General features: G+C 33.1%; 2 protein-coding genes across 2 annotated transcripts in view; one reads left to right on the top strand and one right to left on the bottom strand.

Moving 5' to 3' along the window:
* LOC144442029 (trafficking protein particle complex subunit 14-like) overlaps positions 1-4,939 on the bottom strand; it is a 28,681-nt gene extending 23,742 nt beyond the window's left edge. The window contains exon 1 of the mRNA XM_078131300.1: positions 4,571-4,939. Within this exon, the coding sequence (XP_077987426.1) occupies positions 4,571-4,939 (369 nt within the window). The remainder of the gene's footprint in view (positions 1-4,570) is intronic.
* Positions 1-19,090, top strand: part of LOC144442519 (glycerophosphodiester phosphodiesterase domain-containing protein 5-like) — a 42,670-nt gene that overhangs the window by 13,152 nt on the left and 10,428 nt on the right. The window contains exons 2-7 of the mRNA XM_078131886.1: positions 6,204-6,461; positions 8,338-8,437; positions 13,111-13,204; positions 16,124-16,282; positions 17,566-17,659; positions 18,786-18,931. Coding sequence (XP_077988012.1) covers positions 6,332-6,461; positions 8,338-8,437; positions 13,111-13,204; positions 16,124-16,282; positions 17,566-17,659; positions 18,786-18,931 — 723 coding nt within the window. The 5' untranslated portion in view covers positions 6,204-6,331. The remainder of the gene's footprint in view (positions 1-6,203; positions 6,462-8,337; positions 8,438-13,110; positions 13,205-16,123; positions 16,283-17,565; positions 17,660-18,785; positions 18,932-19,090) is intronic.

The raw sequence follows: 19,090 nt of genomic DNA, 5'->3' as shown, positions 1-19,090 counted from the left end.
GGGGGGGGGGGGACTATAGTATTATAGTAGATAGTATAGACTATAGTAGATGTCATATTACCCCTCCTGCTGTGCCATGTATGTCATAATACCCCTCCTGCAGTTACATGTATGTGGATGGGAGGGGGGGGGGGGGGGGGGGGGGGGGGCTATAGTAGATGTCATATTACCCCTCCTGCTGTGTCATGTATGTAGCAACTATTTCAGATTTAAGCTGTTTGTTTGTTTGTTTGGCTTGGTTTTTGTTTGTTTGTTTGTTTGTTTGTTTGTTTTTGTTTTGTTTTGTTTTTGTTTGTTTGGTTGTTGTTGTTGTTGTTTTTTTTTGGGGGGGGGGGTAGTTTCTATATAACAGTCCTCTGGGTAATATGCATCTGTAGTGTCCGTATAGCCAGGCAATAAGTGTTTATACCATCCATGTATGGAATCTAATATATGATACATACATGTACAGATATAAATAAATTGTAATCAGCAAGGTAGTTTTGTGCTGGTAGTAAATGCAGTACAATTGCTATGAATATGGACAACACTTGTATATTAATTAAATTACAGGTCAAAAGACAAGGCCTTTTAAGTCCATACAAATATGGCAAGCTTGGCCTTGGAAATAAGCATGACTAAATTAGTAACACTTCTCAAGAATTTTCAATGAAGTAGTCTAGCTTGTACCACTCAGAGTCACTTCCCCAGCATTTTGTCGCAGTATCAGTACCAGTTTGCAGAACACCATGAACACCCTCTCCCCCTCAAAAAAAGTTTAACGTCATGAACACCTTACCCCCCCCCCCAAAAAAAATAAATAAATAAATAAATAAATAAATAAGAAACTAAAAAAAAAAAAATTTTTTTAAGTTTTTTAAAAAACTTGAAAAAGAAAGAAAATGCTGTTACATTGTCTTCTATATTGATCCAAAGAGATTTACCAGCTTAGTTTCATGATATATACAATTGTATACGTAAAGGTTTTTTTTATCACAAGCAGGAAATGTTAACCTTGTCTAAATATTTCGTCTAGACTCAATTGAAGTATATCTTCCATATTATTTGACACTTGATTCTGCAATTGTCAAGGATAGCATAAATTTATAGTAAGAGAGGTACTGAAACAAATTCTTTTAAACTTAAAGGTGGCCGGCAAACTGGTATTGATGGAAATTGGAATACTCGACAAGGGATTACTCTAAAGTGAGCATACATTTCCCACTGTAAACAAAATCTGGTAATAAAACTTTCATTTGAATCAGAGGGATTAAATGCCCCCCAAATCAATACATATGTTTTAAGTATAAAGATTGCAGAACTGTGAACTTTGAAAAATTTTGGTGTTAAAATCACAGTATTATATTATAGTAAACTACAAAATGTCTTAGATGTACAAATATCAATTTTGTCATCCACTGTATATTCTTTAGGAGAGAGGATGTTTCTCTATAGGAGTTACTGCAAAATATGAATATTGGCTTTGTCAGTAACCTTCAGCACTTCTGGTGATGTTATGTTATGTGACCTACACTGACCTGTATAAAGCGCTCATGGAATGACCTAATACCTAATGTTCCGTATGTCATCTTACAGTGTACACTATGTGTTATAGATGTGGTGTACACCAGGAACTACATTAACATAACAATAAGCAACAATAAAACATACCTTTTGGCTGCGATTTTTTGTATTAAAAATTGTCACAGGTAAGTTGGTAGTAAAACACATACCAGTTTTGAACACTCGCTTATTGAGTAATTCTTTCTTCTCTTGGTAAAACACATATCAAAATTACCCATTCACTTGACCAGATTCCATTAATATATCTGACACGTCAGAGACTGCTTTTGAGTTTTATCAGATTTTCTTGTCTCTGTGTCTGCGTGTATTTTTAGTTGTATCACTCTACTACTAATCAGGCTTCTCATTTAAGACTTTATATGGTATGTGATAGCATGGTATCACAGTTATCTTAGTACTTACAGACTATGCATTTTTAAACTCTGACAAAGACTTTGATTACGTACATGTACATGTAATATCGCAAAGATGAAAATGGGCAAGTGATTGCGTTTATGTACATGTGTAGATGTTCAGCAAGAACTTGATGGGGGGGGGGGGAGAGGGGTTGAAATCAATCATTATACAATTTTAGAATTGTAATAAAACCCCAAGCAGTTGTTTATCAAACTAAATTCTAGTTAATCTGATTAAAATCTGAACAAGAAAACTTGATTTTTTTTATTTTCATGTCTACTGTGCTCTACCCCTGGCGTTCTCCTTTGTTTGTATCAGTGTGCCGGCTAAGCAAATTTGACAAGCCACTCACTGACACACACAATTTCTAGTAACACACCAAAATGTGGTGTTCCCCTCTCTCTTACTATGTGGTGGACTCACAAGAAATGCCAGTTTTTATCATTTTGATTCACAACAACAAAATTTGACTATCATTAGTGGGCACACTGGTTTGTATATTGGGTAACCAAAATAGACATAAAATACAGAAAATTAATCCTTTTCATTGATCAGATTTCACAATTATTATATTTTTTTAAAGATTTTATTTTAAAGACAAGCCAAAACAATTGAAGAAGACAACATCAAAAATACACACCGACTATATTAAATAAAATAAAATACACTCACAACCATTTCATACTTGACAAAGTAAAACTTTTATTTTACATCCAAATTTAATGTTACGCAGTTACTCCAACTTACAAGTTAGCAAAACTTCTATCAATTTAAAGTTTACTTTCACTAATGACAACCAGAGATAAAGCAACTAATGTATTACGACACTGCTTAGTTGACTGTGACCACAGAGGAACACCAACCAATATTATTCAACAGAAAAATACACATCAGAATGAGTAATCTATTTACTCTTTGGTATAAAGTCAGTGTTCTTGCCAAGGTTGGGGAACCCCGGTAACACTATAGAAAGGGAGCAAGGGGTAAAAATGGCAGTGTTTCTTCATAGAGTCTATGGTAATTTTGTTTGGAAACCCTGGTAAAATGACATGGGAAACCTGGTTGATGTTACCTACTTCATGGCCCTTCTTAGCAAAAGCATTGTAAAATGCTGAAGTACCAAAGAGTAAATAGATGAGTCAGCCAAAAATTCATTACCCCTTGCCAACTAAGCTATCTACACTGTCCATTGGTATGTATGTCTGTTGGGTGTCTGCTCTCTGACTCATAACTTTGTAAGGATGGTAGTTTCAATACAGGCAATATGGTATTTATACATTTAATAGGGTCAAAGGAATGAGGTTTGAAGGGCTAATAAAAATCTTGTAGAGAAATATAAAATATGGTGCCTATTACTAGATGCGGTTAGTTCAGCAGACATCTGAAGCCAATGTAAACCCATGTTCATAAAATCATATGTCCTTGTTTAGTCATTTCAATGGGTTGTGCAAAGCATGACATCATGGTTTGTGGCAGCAGTCAGGGACTATAGGCGAGGAGAAGCTATATTTGTTCTTTGAAGTTGGTGGGGTTCCCTTGTCTTTCTTTCATTAAAAAAATGAGTGTATTTGTGAGTTTGTATCATTTGGTAAGACAACGGTACTGAGTGATGTGACATGTGAACTTTATCAGATGGATTAACGTAATGTATACATAAAACTTAACTATTATGGAAAGAAAAAAATCACAAACATGAATACCAGAGGTCAGTACTACAAATAAATAACTTGGATTTACAATCTTTTACAAAAAATCAGTAATACGATGAAAACAATTAGTGCTACTCTTGGGAAAAATTGCTTCACATGCTTAAGCTTAAATTTTCAATTTTGACATTTTAATTTTTTTTCCTATACATTTCTTTGGGATTACATTTCCGTCAACTCTATCTCACAAAGGGAGGCTCAAAATGTTTTACAAAAGTGCTCTGTGCCTCTATTCCCTTCAGGCTGACACTCTTGTCTCATAACTTCCTCAGGTTTATGCCTTTTTATTTTATAAAGTAACATAAGATCAGATATGTATATGTATACCGTTTACTCTTTTCATCACCACCAGTATATGTCAGATGTAGAATTAAACTTTGTTAATTATATTTATGCGTTACTTTAGAACTTGTTTTGATGCAATAAATTTCTTGAAATCTGCAAGAACAATTGTGTACTCCAGCTGGGGAAGGTAGTATTTGATTATTTTATTTCAGTTCAAGATACTAAAACTTGTTCAAATTGGGTAAAAAATGAAGGAAAAATATATATTACTTTATAATTTGTTCATAGTTGTTAATATAATAAGGTCGAGTGGTCTAAATATCAAAATGTGCAAACTCAAAACCCAATGTTATTGTAAAGTAAAAGGAAACGAACTGAGCTTTTTTTCGTTCTTTATTTCATTTTCATTCATTCAAAGTTTCAAAGTAGATAACAAGATTACAGTGTTCGCTATGTTTAACTGTTCTAACAATAAGGCGAAACAAAGACATTAAACATCCATTGTTACAATCCCATTGTAACTTTAGACAAAACACGGCAGACAATACAAATTACAATGACAATGCCCAGCAAATAAAGATGTAAACAGCGGTAGAATCAAAACAAAACCGTGTTCTCACCTCTCTGTCCCGCATTTCGTTTCCTCTGCTGTACAACGATAGCGTTTCACAAATCTTAAAACCATTTTCATTTTCATTCCTCGGGACATATTGTTGATTTGCACCGGTTACCTCATTCACGTTGTCGTCAGCTTCCACGCAACTTGCGTTTGCAGACGTGCATAGCGTCAACATACGATCTCGCCACGTTTGTAAACATTTCACATTATGATCATTCCCTTGATATTCAGAAATCAAGAGGAAGTGTACAGTTTCTCCATGGTAGGCGTATGTTCTTGCAGGAATAGCACGGAAATCCGTAGCATTTTGTGGCTTCGAAGATGGAAAATACATATAAAACCTGCAGTTCACTGTCTTGTCTTCCGCCATGCTGACCTCTCCTACTGCGCTTGCGTCCCCGGCCCCATAAATCTGCCTTCTAACAAACGTATTTTTATTGGCTCTCACAAATCGAAGTGAATTAAAATTAATTCCCATAATTCTCTTAAAAAAGATATTTTTCGACAATGTTATTTTGTAAGCGTACACAAATAATATTATTAACACAAACGTGCCTATCTTTCCATTTTTTTAAATCGTAAATATACGGATATTTACGAAAGTATTGGCTGATGGCATGTTTTACAATGAGCCAATTAGATTCAAGGTTGCAAGTGACGTTGAGTTGAATCAGATACTGCACGAACATGGCGTAATAACATCGACCGGAATATCAATCACTACTACAGGCAGGTAACATGTCAAACGTGTCGTATTTGTGAATATCATGGTATTTCTCCTGACTTATGAATTATCTACAGGCTTACATGTGGCACTAGGAGAACAGTTTGTTATAATTTTACATCTATTTGTATCTTCCACGCAATGCACACAACGATACATTGAAACCGAGTCTTGAAAGTTGAAAACATTCCCCAGGGCTCAAACGAAGAACCGTATTTTGCTACTTAATTTTTGCCGAAGGTGTTATCTTTAGCAGTGTCTTCATGATCAATACTACCAGGTGTATTTTAATACAGATGATTCCATGAATCGAAGGTTTGCGATAAAATCGTTTTACTTTCAGACAGTCTTCACTCTCTTCGAAAATACTTCCTGTATTTGATTTAGAATTTTCACAGCCGGCTGATTCTAAGTTAACAGTGAACTGACTGAATAGACTGGTTTCGGTTTATGATTACACGCACATAGTTTAATATGATTGTAAATTAGGTCACAACTGACATTAATTTGTTAAAAATGATGATCCGAAAAGCCATTTCATGTACTAATATTTATGTGTTTGCTTGTTCGTCGTTCGTTTGTTTATGTATTTGTTTGTTTGTTTGTTTGTTTAGCTTACGTTAAATACATGCTAGTCTGATTCCAGAGTTGTATGGACATTTTCCTAAATGAATATAATGTAAAATAAAAAATGATGTATTATATATTGTCAATGATTAGAATGAAAATGCATAATGCATAAACTCATCAATAGTATTACTAGATATATATTAATTATGTATGTCAGTATTATGATGGCATGAAATATGAAAATAGTAATTGGACATCTATTCATGACTCAGACACGTTTCTGTATTGTAGTATTATGTCTACGACATGTACGTCATTAACGTTTGTCTGTTTTATCTAGATTGTAAGGTCAATTCTATAGCGTCTATTGTGCAACATACAAAGAACCATGTGAAGAAGATGCTATAAAAAACATACTCTACAAAGACACATAAGGACAGCAGGTGATTCAGTACTTAGAATACTAAGATGGTGTCACATCTCAGGCTTGAAGCTCGTCAACGGTACGAGCAACAGATTTGTTTGTCGTGCATTACTGGACTGTACGGGTGTCGATGGAAGCGATACCAACGGTCAACAGCTGATACTTCATTGGTTAGTATTTTACTTTGAATACAGGTGTTGAAAAGCAGTTAGAGGTCAAAATGTGAAGGATGATTAATTATATTAATTCAACTGACATCAATTATTATCCAATATTGTAACCGTATCATATTCTGTTTGAAATTTTATCAGATATAGATCTACTTGATTATGATTGATATGAATGAAATTGTTTTGTATATTAGTGAAATTTATCTATTCAAATGAAAAATAAATTAGTGTGTGTTGTATTTTTATTGATAACCTTGTCTTACATGTAGATATGGGTACATTAAAGTACTAAGTTGGAAATTGTAATTTTTGAACCACTATTACTTGTCAGGATTTCATCATCTGCCCATCATGAAGGGTCACATACATGTATGAATTTTGTATTTTTAATAAGGGCTACTATTGACATGAAATTAGAAAATGAAAAAAAAAATGAAGTAAAATTTGTTTTAAGCAGCTAAATTAGGTGTAATTTCCTAAAATTGCAATAAGTAGTGGTCCTGTGTATGTGTATCAGACTCTCAGAGGAGGGTATGAGTGTTTACTCTGTTCAATCGGTACATATTTTTATATTGAGTCACCTGGACTTTGTTACAACATGACTATGTGTATACATGCAGATATATCTCAAAGACTGAAATGTACTATATGGATTTTTATGAAGGCCATTTATTAAGTAAATATCTGTAACTTAAAAGATTTCATTTTCACGCACATGTCTCAATGAAACTATTTTAAAATGAACAGTAAACACTGGCAATTTGATCATGTCTACCCACTTAACAGTCCTGAGTGGGAAGTGAGCTTTCAGCAAACTGAGACATACACAAACTAAAACTATTGTTGTTATTGTTGCGACTGAATGGATGTTGATTTAACTTGTAGTGGGATGTTGTTTCTGATGATGTCCATGATCTTCCTGTGTACATTTGGGGGACTTCCAGTGTGTATGTTATCTTGATTACAGGATGATAATATCTGCACAACAAAGACTCCGCTATCATCCATTTGTGTATTAAAATCTACCATACTGAACAACAGTACATGTAGTTTTGGTCTCTGTCTACCTTTGTACAACAAGAGTTTTAGTTTCTGTATATCTTTAAAATGAAAATTTGGTGTCCAGAGTAGTAAGTTAACCCTTTCACTCCTAGAGACGACATTGGAATAAATAGAAACTTGATTGTAAGAACATTTTCTAAAATTTAAGAATATTACTTCACTGGGAAGTAATATTTCTTGAATTCTGGTCTAAAATAAAGTAGATCTTTTTCCAAAAATTACAGAGAAACAAGAATTTTTGTTCAAAAATTTTGGCGGGAAAGTTTCTAGTCCTGAAAGGGTTAAAGTAGCACAAGCTGAGTGTATACATCAGCTTTTTATTTTACTCAAGTGAAAATGTTTACATTATTAAAACTCCACTAGTGTAATGGACCATGTGGATCACGTATACCCTCTAGGACATTACAATTGTCTTCTGGTCTTGTTAGAGCATTTGATTGTACAGTGGGGATTTCAGCATCATTTTTTCATACATGTAAAGAATTATGTTGTGGGATTATTTATAAGCTATACATATATCTTAATACCAGGTTTGAGTTCAGTCAATTGCAAGTGATGGTTAAGTATGCTTCCGTAATTAGAATACTGTTTTTTGAATAGGCACCAAAACTTACACCTCCAACCCAAGGATAAACTCAGCTTGTGCCCCGTTAATTATATTGTCATATGTTACTCGTACTGATTTGCGAAATCATCATGATCTCATATCCCATAGTAATGAAGATTTTGAATTATTAGACATTTCACTAAAATATTGAATAATAAAGTGATATGTAATAATTTTCATTTATCAAGTGATTCATTTTTTTTTCAGAGAGAAAGAATCTGGTTTTTGATAACAATATGCGGGATAGGATTCACTGTGTTCTGGTTCTATTTCTGGTTGGTGATTAGGAACGATTGGGATGATATAAACTGGTAAGTAACCCTTTCCTAATCGATATGTTTCATTTTTTGCTTTAATTTCCAAACTTAAATAAGCAATTTTGTTCATACATCATAGATACATCATATTAAATAATTATATAATTTGGTTTCATGCTATAAAGTATGTGAAATTCACTTTACATGGAAATCCTGTTCTTCATACATGATAGTGAATGATTGTGTGCGTGCGTGTATGTGTTATGAGTCGGCGTTTTAACAGGCTAGTATCTTCTGTAGAATTCCTTGGATTATCGCACATGTGAGTTAGAACAAATTACAGAAAACTGTTCATTTTAAATTTGACAGCAGAAAAGAGAAAACTATGAAATTGCACAAAGTGGAAAGATTTCATTGCAAATGAATGTCTGGAATATATGTCATGAATGTAAAAATTGATGAGAATTTTTTCATGTGTTTACTATAAATTACTAGTAATTGTGTGGTGTTCGTACATGGAATGGTAGTGGCCCAGGTTATGGTACACAGGTACATAAAATGCTATTTTATAACATTGCAATGGTCACTGAATATACCATCCCCCCCCCCCCCCCCCATTTTTTTTGAGGGGGGAATAAGGAAAAGTGAAATTATACACATTGGGCACCCTTTTTATGTCAAGGTCAAGGCAAGCTTATGTGTACTCAGAACAAAAGTGCTAAGTGCATACCTGAGATGATAAGGAATGTGTGGGTCAAATGTCACCAGGCTTAAAGAATAGCATCACAGTTGGGTTGTTTAATTTGCATTTGAGGGGGAAATATGAAATGAAAATCTCAAATGAATTTGCTTTATCAATTTCTGGAGCTGAAATTATATTGGGATAACATTTTCTAGTGTTTCAAAATTATATACCTTTAGCAGAAAGATTAAAGTTCAGATCATGTAAAAGCCAAATATATTGATGCAATTTGTAATTGTTACATTTTACAATTGGCAAAAAGCAGTAAAAATGTTCACTGTTAGTATTTCATAGCAAGATGAAGATAGGACTTGTTTAATACCCAAATTCAATTTGTAATTTTCTTGTGACAGAAAAACATGTGAAGAAGCAGCATATTTTGAATAGAAAATTATATGCATATAGAATATTGTACATATGAAACAAACAGTAAATTTGGAAATCTTTCTCTAGCAGGCAAATAATTTTGTTGCTATAAAAAAATTTCCCAATTTACATCAAATATATACATCTGTATAAAGACTGTAGACATCTAAATATTAAATATCAAATTCATATATTATTGAATTATTTCGAAATACCCTGTAAATACCCAGAGTATAAACAATAATAACATTTACAGTAAATGGGGATATCTTTCTCTAGCATGCAGGGAAATGATTTTGCTGCTATAGAAAAATTTCCCAATTTCTATCAAATATATACATCTGTATAAAGACTATATTTAAATGTTAAATATCAAATGCTTTACTTCGGAATGATTTCTGAATACCCTGTAAATGTCCAGAGTACAAACAATAGTAACAAAATAGTGTAAATGGGGAAATATTTTTCTAGCAGGAAACAATTTTGCTGCTATAGAAAAATTTGCTAATTTATATCAAAAATATAAATTTGTATGACTATATCTAAAAATTAGATATCAAATTCATATATTACTAAATGATTTCTGAATACCCTGTAAATACCCAGAATACAAACAATAATAAAAATTAGTGTAATTGGGGAAATATTTCTCTCGCAGGAGTACTATTTTCCTGGTATAGAAAAATCTGGCAATTTATGTACCTCAAATATATATACAGTAATATTAATTTTCAATTTCTAATGTCACACTGCTGAACGATTTCCAAATACCCTTAAAATGGCAAAGTACAAACAGTGACAACAGCTTAACCACATTTGATACTAACCTGCCAAGTCTACTTCGCCACACAAGAATTTGATAAATAGTAACGTATTAAACATGGTGATGATGCATCACATGTGTTGATGATATCAATTACTGTTATTATAGTATGTCTGTTATCAGATTATCTAGAGAAAATAGGTTGTCTGTTAGAGTTTGACAAATTGCTTAGTGGAGTTTAATATTACGCAGGTCAATTTTCTAGGACTGCCTAGTCAGCTGGAAAACATTATGGGATAGATTTTCTTCTCTTAAGTATCTTTTCCACTCAATTTAATTACTTGACTAGTTTTAAGTGGTCGAATTGTACAAGTGGAAAGCCATGTGTTTAACACACTCTGCAATTGAAAGTTAATTGACAACAATTTTATCAATTATCTGTATAATTTATCATGGTAATTTACCCCAAAAATGCATAGTATTACCTGCCAATTCACATATTATGATTAAAGAAAATTCTCCCAAATAGATTATTGAATCCTCTTTCATTTTTACAGTTGATGAAGTCAAAGTCCAATGTTTAGCGTGTGTGTGTGTGTGTGTGTGTGTGTGTGTGTAATATAACTCCAATCTACATACATATGTATTGAACAGTGCTTAGTCCATAGACATTTCACTGTGTGTGTGTATATGTATCTATATATACATACATACATACATACATACATACATACATACATACATACATACATACATACATGTATATATGAATGTACAATAATTTGGTTATAGATACTATACAGCTGGCTGATAAAAATGCTCTCAAAGGCAGATGTGGTTGTAAAAAAATTAAATTGATTATATTCCAAAATTATTGTTGAGTGTTTGAAGAATAGTAAGTGCAGCTGTAGCCTTCAACACAAGGTATTCAAATGTGAGCAGGTACCTCAGGCTATAGATCACTTAAAGAAAATAATCAATGTTTTGTTGTAAACAGTCTGGATCTGTATTGTGTAGTTAACATAATGGAATAGATTTGCAGGAAATTTAACACAAAAACAGTTTGAATTTGCAACGAATGTTTCTAATTTGGCACGAAGTGGCAGGATAATGTACATTCCATCATAATTATGAGTACTAACATTTTAATTAATTCACACAACATACTTTTAATAAGCTGAGAGCTTTCTCAATTAACAGTCAGTCTTGTTCACTCATGATAGATGGTGTTGTTTATAGAATGCTCCCATAGATCTTAGGGAGAAAGTAGCACCCCTCATTTCTCAATTATAGTTCGTTGTGAAAATTCAAAATTCAATCACATGTACATTCATATGTACATGTACATGTACATGTACACACACAGAAATATGATAGGGCTGAACAACAGAACATACACTGCACTTGCTTTCCTTGATGTACTATCAAATGCAAAAGATCTCTTGGTAGTCTTAGTATATCTGAGAACATCATTATCCTTTATCTAAAGATAATGGAGATTCATAATCTAAAGGGGCTATACTTATAACTATTTTTGTGAACTTTGATCGACGTACAGCTTCATTTAAGATAGGAATTGTGGTTATAACTTATAGCCTGGATACATGGACATGTACCGGTACTATATAGTCTAGAGGCTTTAGGGTGACTTTGAATCTCTTCTCCATGACTTCAAATCTCTTCTGATCTTAAGATTCTCAGTCATGGATAGCCTCTACATGTAGACTACAACCCGTAGCCCAAAGACTTGGCTACCTTGCTGGAGAGTTTTGTCCGCCAGTATGTCAAACAAGATAACCAAGTCCTTGGGCTAAGATCCATTCTGTCCTACAGATAAACATTTTTATTATTACTTTATTCATAATGAAAAATATGAAATTTGCTTTGCATCAATTAATACAACAGAAAAATAGATAAATATGCATGAATACACATTCAGAAGATATTTATATTATTGTGTGAAGTGGGTGCATGATTTTCAGTGATTTAAATTTTTAGCAGTGGACTCATGTCAGCTTTGTCTTATGCAACACAGAAGTCATAGAGTTTTATCCACCCACTTCTTTGTTACAAATCTTCCTACGGCAATGAAATGTCTAGTAGCATAAAGCATATTATGTTCCAAGCTACAACACTAAGTAGTCTAGGAACCTAATCTAAAATAATACTTTTACTATGTCAGTATAATTATATATATACAATGGAAATCACAAACCCTGAAACAAAACGTCGCCTGGTTCGACAAAAATCTCACTAACATTGCCATAGTTTTTGTCTGGCCAAACAAAATATCTCTTTGATGTTGTAAATGTTCTCGTCTGGCTCAACAACAATCTAATTAATATTTCCACACGTTATCGTCTGGCACAACAAGAACTGAACTACAATTGATACATTTTTATAGTCAATTGCATGACTGTCTCAAAAATATCAAAGAATGCGCCAGACCTTAGGTTTACCAGGCAGGGACATATGAATTTGGCGTTGATCTCCTAAGATAATGGTAGCTCACGCAAAGAAAGTGTAACAATATCGGTAAAGATGTTTGTCACGCCAGACAATTGACGAAACGCTGTTGGTAAGATTTTTGCCAGCCAGCCGATAGAATGTAGCTTTGTTATTGAGATTTTTGTTGAGCCAGACAACGTTTTGTTTCAGGGTTTATGATTTCCATTGTAATCTTTATTTTTTTACAGTGCCATCTGTAGGGCAGCACAGCATTGATTTCATGCAACATATGATTGATTTCTATTATGACTTTTTTCCTTGAAAAAATTGTACACATCTGAGCTGAGTTTTAAATCTGACCATATCTACATTATTTTATTCTTCTTTTTTCTCCCTCTCTATCGGTAGGTATTTTTATGATACACTGGGAAGCTGGTTTGATTGGTTTTTCCTCTGCTTAGTGTTGACATGTATTATATTTTCATATGCAATAATTCTTTTGGTAAGTATATACTACATGATATACATCACATTTTTTAATTAATTCAAAATTACAGTATGCATTAATTAATAATTATTTATTGCATATTTTACTTCATAAATTGAATTATGTATTCGATACCAGTGCCCTCTTAAACCCAATTTTATGTGCCCCTGATGCACACAATTTCTAGTGACGCACTAAACAGTGTGCCATCTAATGATAGCTACATTTTGTTGTTCTGAGTCAAAATGATAAAAAAGTGGCATTTCTTGTCTGTCGTGACATAATTAAGAGATAGGGGAACACCAAGTTTTGGTGCGTAATTCCAAATTGTGTGTCAGTGGTACATCAAATTGGCACACAGGTTACCACATAGTTAAGAGATAGGGGAACACCAAGTTTTGGTGCGTAACTCCAAATTGTGTGTCAGTGGTACATCAAATTGGCACACTGGTTACCACATAGTTAAGAGATAGGGGAACACCAAGTTTTGGTGCATAACTCCAAATTGTGTGTCAGTGGTACATCAAATTGGCACACTAGTTACCACATAGTAAGAGATAGGCCTAAGGGTAACACTAAATTTTGGTGCGTCACTAGAAATTGTGTGTGTCAGTGGCACATCAAATTGGTCAATCCATACCTAGTTTTGAAGATAACTAGTTTCACTCACTGTCACAAAAGAAAATTTCTGCTGACAAGAGTCAAAAATACTTTTAGCAGCGATACCCAGAGTTTCCCTGACTTCTTATCAGCATCACCAGGAGTGCATACAATGTGTATTATGTGTTTTAAATAAGATTTTAACCCTTTAAAACCTGACAGTGTGACGCCCTATATATACATGTATTATAGGGTGTAAGGCATAAAAAAAATTGTGTGGTTCCAATTACATTCAATTTGAAAATAGGTGGGGTAGGTAGGTTTTAATTTATTTTATTAATTTTTTTTTCATGTGTGAGTGTCTAGTTCAGATTTTCCATTGTTTTTCAAATGATCTCTGTGTTGTTTATTTCTTCCTATCAGATGTACAGCCATTACAGATTGGAAGAACAGTTTTAAATTGTCTTTTTAAGTTGATGTCAGTTTCCGCACCCACTATTTCTTGTAAGACTCACGATTTTCGCGATTTTATTATTATTTTTCTCGAATACGCAAAAAAAAAGTTTAGGGTGAGCGTGAAAAACTAGGTTGGGGTGGGTAACTGGAACCAAACAACTTTTTTTATATGGCCTAATTACATAGAGCTACAGAAACCAAGTCATTAAGGGTATTTGTTTGTGTTTTGTTCATTGAAAATAACATAACAATGAAACATCGCAGTGGTTAGATGAGAACAAAAGTTTAGAAAACTTATCTATAATTTAATTAAAATTGCTTCATAACAGACACTTGGAATAAAAATTGTTAAATTTGTTGTGAAAAATTGATATTTAGATTTTAATGAAAAAAATAACCATGCAACAGAAGTTTTTACTGAAATGTTCTTGAGGTAGATAACATCTTTTTGATTGGATGTTGGCTAGACTAACCTTCAAAATAAAGGAGCTTAGAAGGGAAATTAAAATCCTGTAAAGTTTCATGGTTTTTGGCTGTGAAGGAGACCATAAAGCATGATGGTCTATGTTTTTTTATGGAAATCACCTGGAACAAGCAGCAGTTTTTACTTCACAAGATAAGCTCTTCATGGGATGTATTGCTAGACTATGAACCTTCAAGACAAAGTAGCTTAGAATGGCAAATAATGAGCATCTTCAGTTCTTAAGTTTCATGGTTTTGGGCTGTAAAGGAGACTGGGCACAAATGATCTATGAATTTTTTTATAGAAATCAACTGTAACAAGCAGTTTTTACTGAAACCTTCTTTAGGTTTCAAGATAAGCTCTTGATTAGATGCCTTACTAGTCTAACCTTCCAGATCAAAGAGCTAAAGGAGAAGCACATACATCTTTTGTAGTATTACATTTTTATTTATTTCTAAATATCCTTTCTGATTGTATGATTTTTTCACTTAATATTTCTTATTCCCTTCATGATCTTTGGAATTTCCTACATTGAATACTTTTGATAGCCAGATGTATGTCCTTCATTACAAAGGAAACAATAGTGTAATAACAACAAATTCTATTTTTAACTTTTTTCTCTTTAAATTCAAGGTTTCATTTTTTTTTTTTGAATGTTATAGTGGAAGGGTCACATTGCATTCGATTTCTTGATCTTAAAAAGTTTGATGCCAGATTTTGAGTATACACCCAGTTTCTAATTAAAGAACAGTGTTGCAAAATGATTCAAGGAATACATTTAGAATGATAAATGAATATACTTAAATAATATTATTATATAATAAATAATAATAATGTTTGTTTTCATATAGCTCTTTCCCACTGTGCGCAATTGCTTTACAATTATTACCCCTGGCATAGATCTGTAGCTGCACAGTGGCCCTTTATACTTCCTCAGTGTTAATTCCCTGGGGAGCATGCTATCCATTGCAGCCTCTATAAGCGCATAGGATTAAAGTATTCACATTGCAACCTCTATTCTACCTGGTCCCCAATTATACAGCTGGGTTGACTGAGGCACAATCGTGGTTCAAATCTTGCCCAAGGACTTTAGCCATTCAGAAACAAATGGCAGCAATTGGGCTCGAACCTGCAACCTGCAGATTCAAAACCAGCCACTCTAACCATTTGCCGATCATGACTCCACGACAGACAAGCAACAGATGTTAGTCAATGGTGAAGAGAGATCCTGAGATTCAGAGACACGGATAGCCTCTAGACTAACAGATGCTAACTATCTGATACTGTAAACCTAGATATTTTCGCAACTAGAAAATTTTGTGATTTTACACATTTAGCATATGAAGGAATTCATTCTTGAAAAGATACATCAACAAGTAAACAAATGCTAACAATGATTTGTCTTTTTCTTCCAGATACTTTCTTTATTTCATATTATAGCTGGTCAAGAAATATATTTACATTGGATACACAAAATCATTGTGGTTCTAATTCTTATAGGATCAATAGTAGTTATAATTCTTTTTTCTGAAATCTATCCTGAGGAATGGGTACTTTTCAGACTAAGTCTGCTGGTAAGTGTTTTACTTGATATAGATGTATTGCTCCATATTATTATCAACACCCTTCATCTTTAAAGTTTTCAATTTTAAAGGGGCACATGCTGAGTTTACATATTTTGGGTGTGTAATTTTTTCTGCGTAGTAAAAGGTATTCAAAGTATTCTACTTACAGATACATACTTAACCATCACTTGGAATTGATAAACTCAAACCTGGTACATTGTATTAGGACATAACTTATAAATGATCCAATGACATAATTTATTATATACATATCAAAAAATGTACAGAAACTCCCTACTGAGAAGGCAAATGAAAATACAAATAATTAAGTTTATTCCCAGTCTTTATTCACCCATGATGAGATAGGAACTTTGTTATAACACACATTTACATTTTTATCGTTCGTAATTCAAATTCTAGAGATTTTGAAAGTACCTGTTCAATGCATCCCTGACAAACCATTCAAAGTTTGAACATGCATGAAATCGGCATTTATACATGATCGCAAGGGAGATCTTGTTTAGCCATTATATCATAACATAAACATGTTAACAGTTCGCAGTTGAGTTGAGTATGACAGTGACTATGATATTACATTGTCACTCATCTCTTGAGATTTCCTCTCATTTGTTACCTGTCGGTCTGTAGTAAAGTCCAACTTCATGGACAACAAGCAAACACTGTTGATGTGACTTCTAGAGTCTTAATTTCGTGTAAGAGTTGAGTTTCTGAAATTTGAACACCCTTCAGAAAAGGATTTTTTTTCGTTTTGCTTTGAAACAAATGTCGTATTCCATGACGTTACAGTCTGACAAGTAACAATCTGATTAAAATCCGATGTGTGAATAGGCTACGTTTCTTTAATCTGATTAAAATCCGATGTAGATGTCGGCTAATCGTTCATTGCTATTTTACCTTCGTTATTTTGCCTGAATTGACCTTCTTGGTACATGTTTACATTTTTTAGCCTGATCGCCTCCTCTACATCTGAACTGGCGCACATACAAACAAATTTCTGCTCAGTGAGACACACAGCCAATCAGGTTGCGTATTACTTGTCATGGGCATACATATACGCATTGAATATCAACAATCATCAACAAGTCACGAGGCCATAATAATGAGTAAAAGACGCTAGACATTAGGAGGATGGATTGTATCTGATCTGAAGGCACATAGCAAAGACTTGTATTCATAGTTATGTTATAAATTTTGCCAAATACTATCAAATATTGATGTATATGCGTGGTGTTGCTTATTTCTAAAAATCACAATTTTTTCTGTCTTTGTAGATTTTTGGACCATTTATTCAAATCACAGCTGTTGTTGTCCTCTCAGCTTTGACATGGCTTATAGCAGGGGCCTGGGCTAAGATGAGAAATATGGGTAAGAACAAGTAATTGAAAAATGTCTTTTATCATCACTCTAGAGTCTTTAATAATACCATAGTATGAAATAATAGCAAGGATTTATGTTGAATGGGCCTGGGCAAAATGAGTAATTATATAAATATTAAAGTCAATGGTGGAAAATAATCTAGAATTGTTGAATGTTTGACATTGTATGATGTACTGTAAACCTGGTCATTTTCACTTAAGACTTATTTTTGCTGGTCAATTAAAGACACAAAAATAAAAAGTGACAAAAAATTAAAATGCCTTCTTCTACATGAACACAATGTACAAATCTGGTAATTAGTGAAAATTTGTATTTGTGAATTAGCTGAAGACTGTAATAATGCAAAATTTTCTAGTGGCAAAAATATCGAAGTTTTCAGTATTACTATTAGCAAGAAATTTTATTGCGTAGCATTATCAAATACTGGGAAATAGTGTTGATAAGACTTCTGTCTGACTGTATTGAACTGTAACCCAGTGAACTTTAAATACATTACTACACTTAATGTGGCTGTGTCAATAGATGATTATTGGGGATAGATAGAGTTGTAAATTGATACAGCCTGGTATGTGTCATTCTACTATGCAAGCAAAAGATATCCTTGTTAATTTCAAACAGTAGGACTTGATGTAAATGAAAATATATTTTAAAGTGATACTGATGAGTTCACTTTATTTATCACTTTAGATTTTAAGTGATGTAAGTGAAGACTACACCAATGATTTACAGACAAAAAGAAACAAAATATTTTCTTCTAAAAATATTGAGTGATACAGCATATTATATACAATCATGTATATTATGTATTAAGCAGGTTTGTGATCCTGAATTAAGAATGTTTACACAGCAAGATACATGTTTACATGACTTCTTGAAAATTTATTCACAATATCGAAATTTGTTTTAATTAATTTGAAATTACCTTAGCCTAGAATCCATGCGAATGGAGAATTTTGAATTTTTTAGTTCCCCATCTCATGATAGGGAAGTAACAAATTCAAAACTCTATTTGCATGGATTCCAGGCTAACCTTATCTAAACAAGACAATCATAAATCATGTCCGTTATTATTAATATTAATTTCGAAATTTTGTTTCCTTTTTTCCCCACACAGTACTACACATCATCTATATTATATTATATATTTCATTACTCCTCTTCATATATCTATGTCCACTATTGTTGAATTCACCATGTGTTGCCACTTTTGAACATCTGCCACAAAAACCACAAATGCTGGGTCACAGGGGAGCTCCAGAGGTGAGAAAAAATTAATCTGTCATTTTAAGATTGAGTGGATGGGATCAAGGGTAATAGGTTGTAGCTGGTAACTTTTGTTGAGAGTTGTACATTTAAAAGAGATGAAGAATTTTCATTGAGGAGTGCCCACAACTGTAAATCTCTTAGTCTAGCAGTTTA

This window comes from Glandiceps talaboti, chromosome 11 (assembly GCF_964340395.1).
Source record: "Glandiceps talaboti chromosome 11, keGlaTala1.1, whole genome shotgun sequence".
NCBI classification, from domain to species: Eukaryota; Metazoa; Hemichordata; class Enteropneusta; family Spengelidae; genus Glandiceps; species Glandiceps talaboti.
This window is presented reverse-complemented; position numbering and strand designations above follow the sequence as displayed.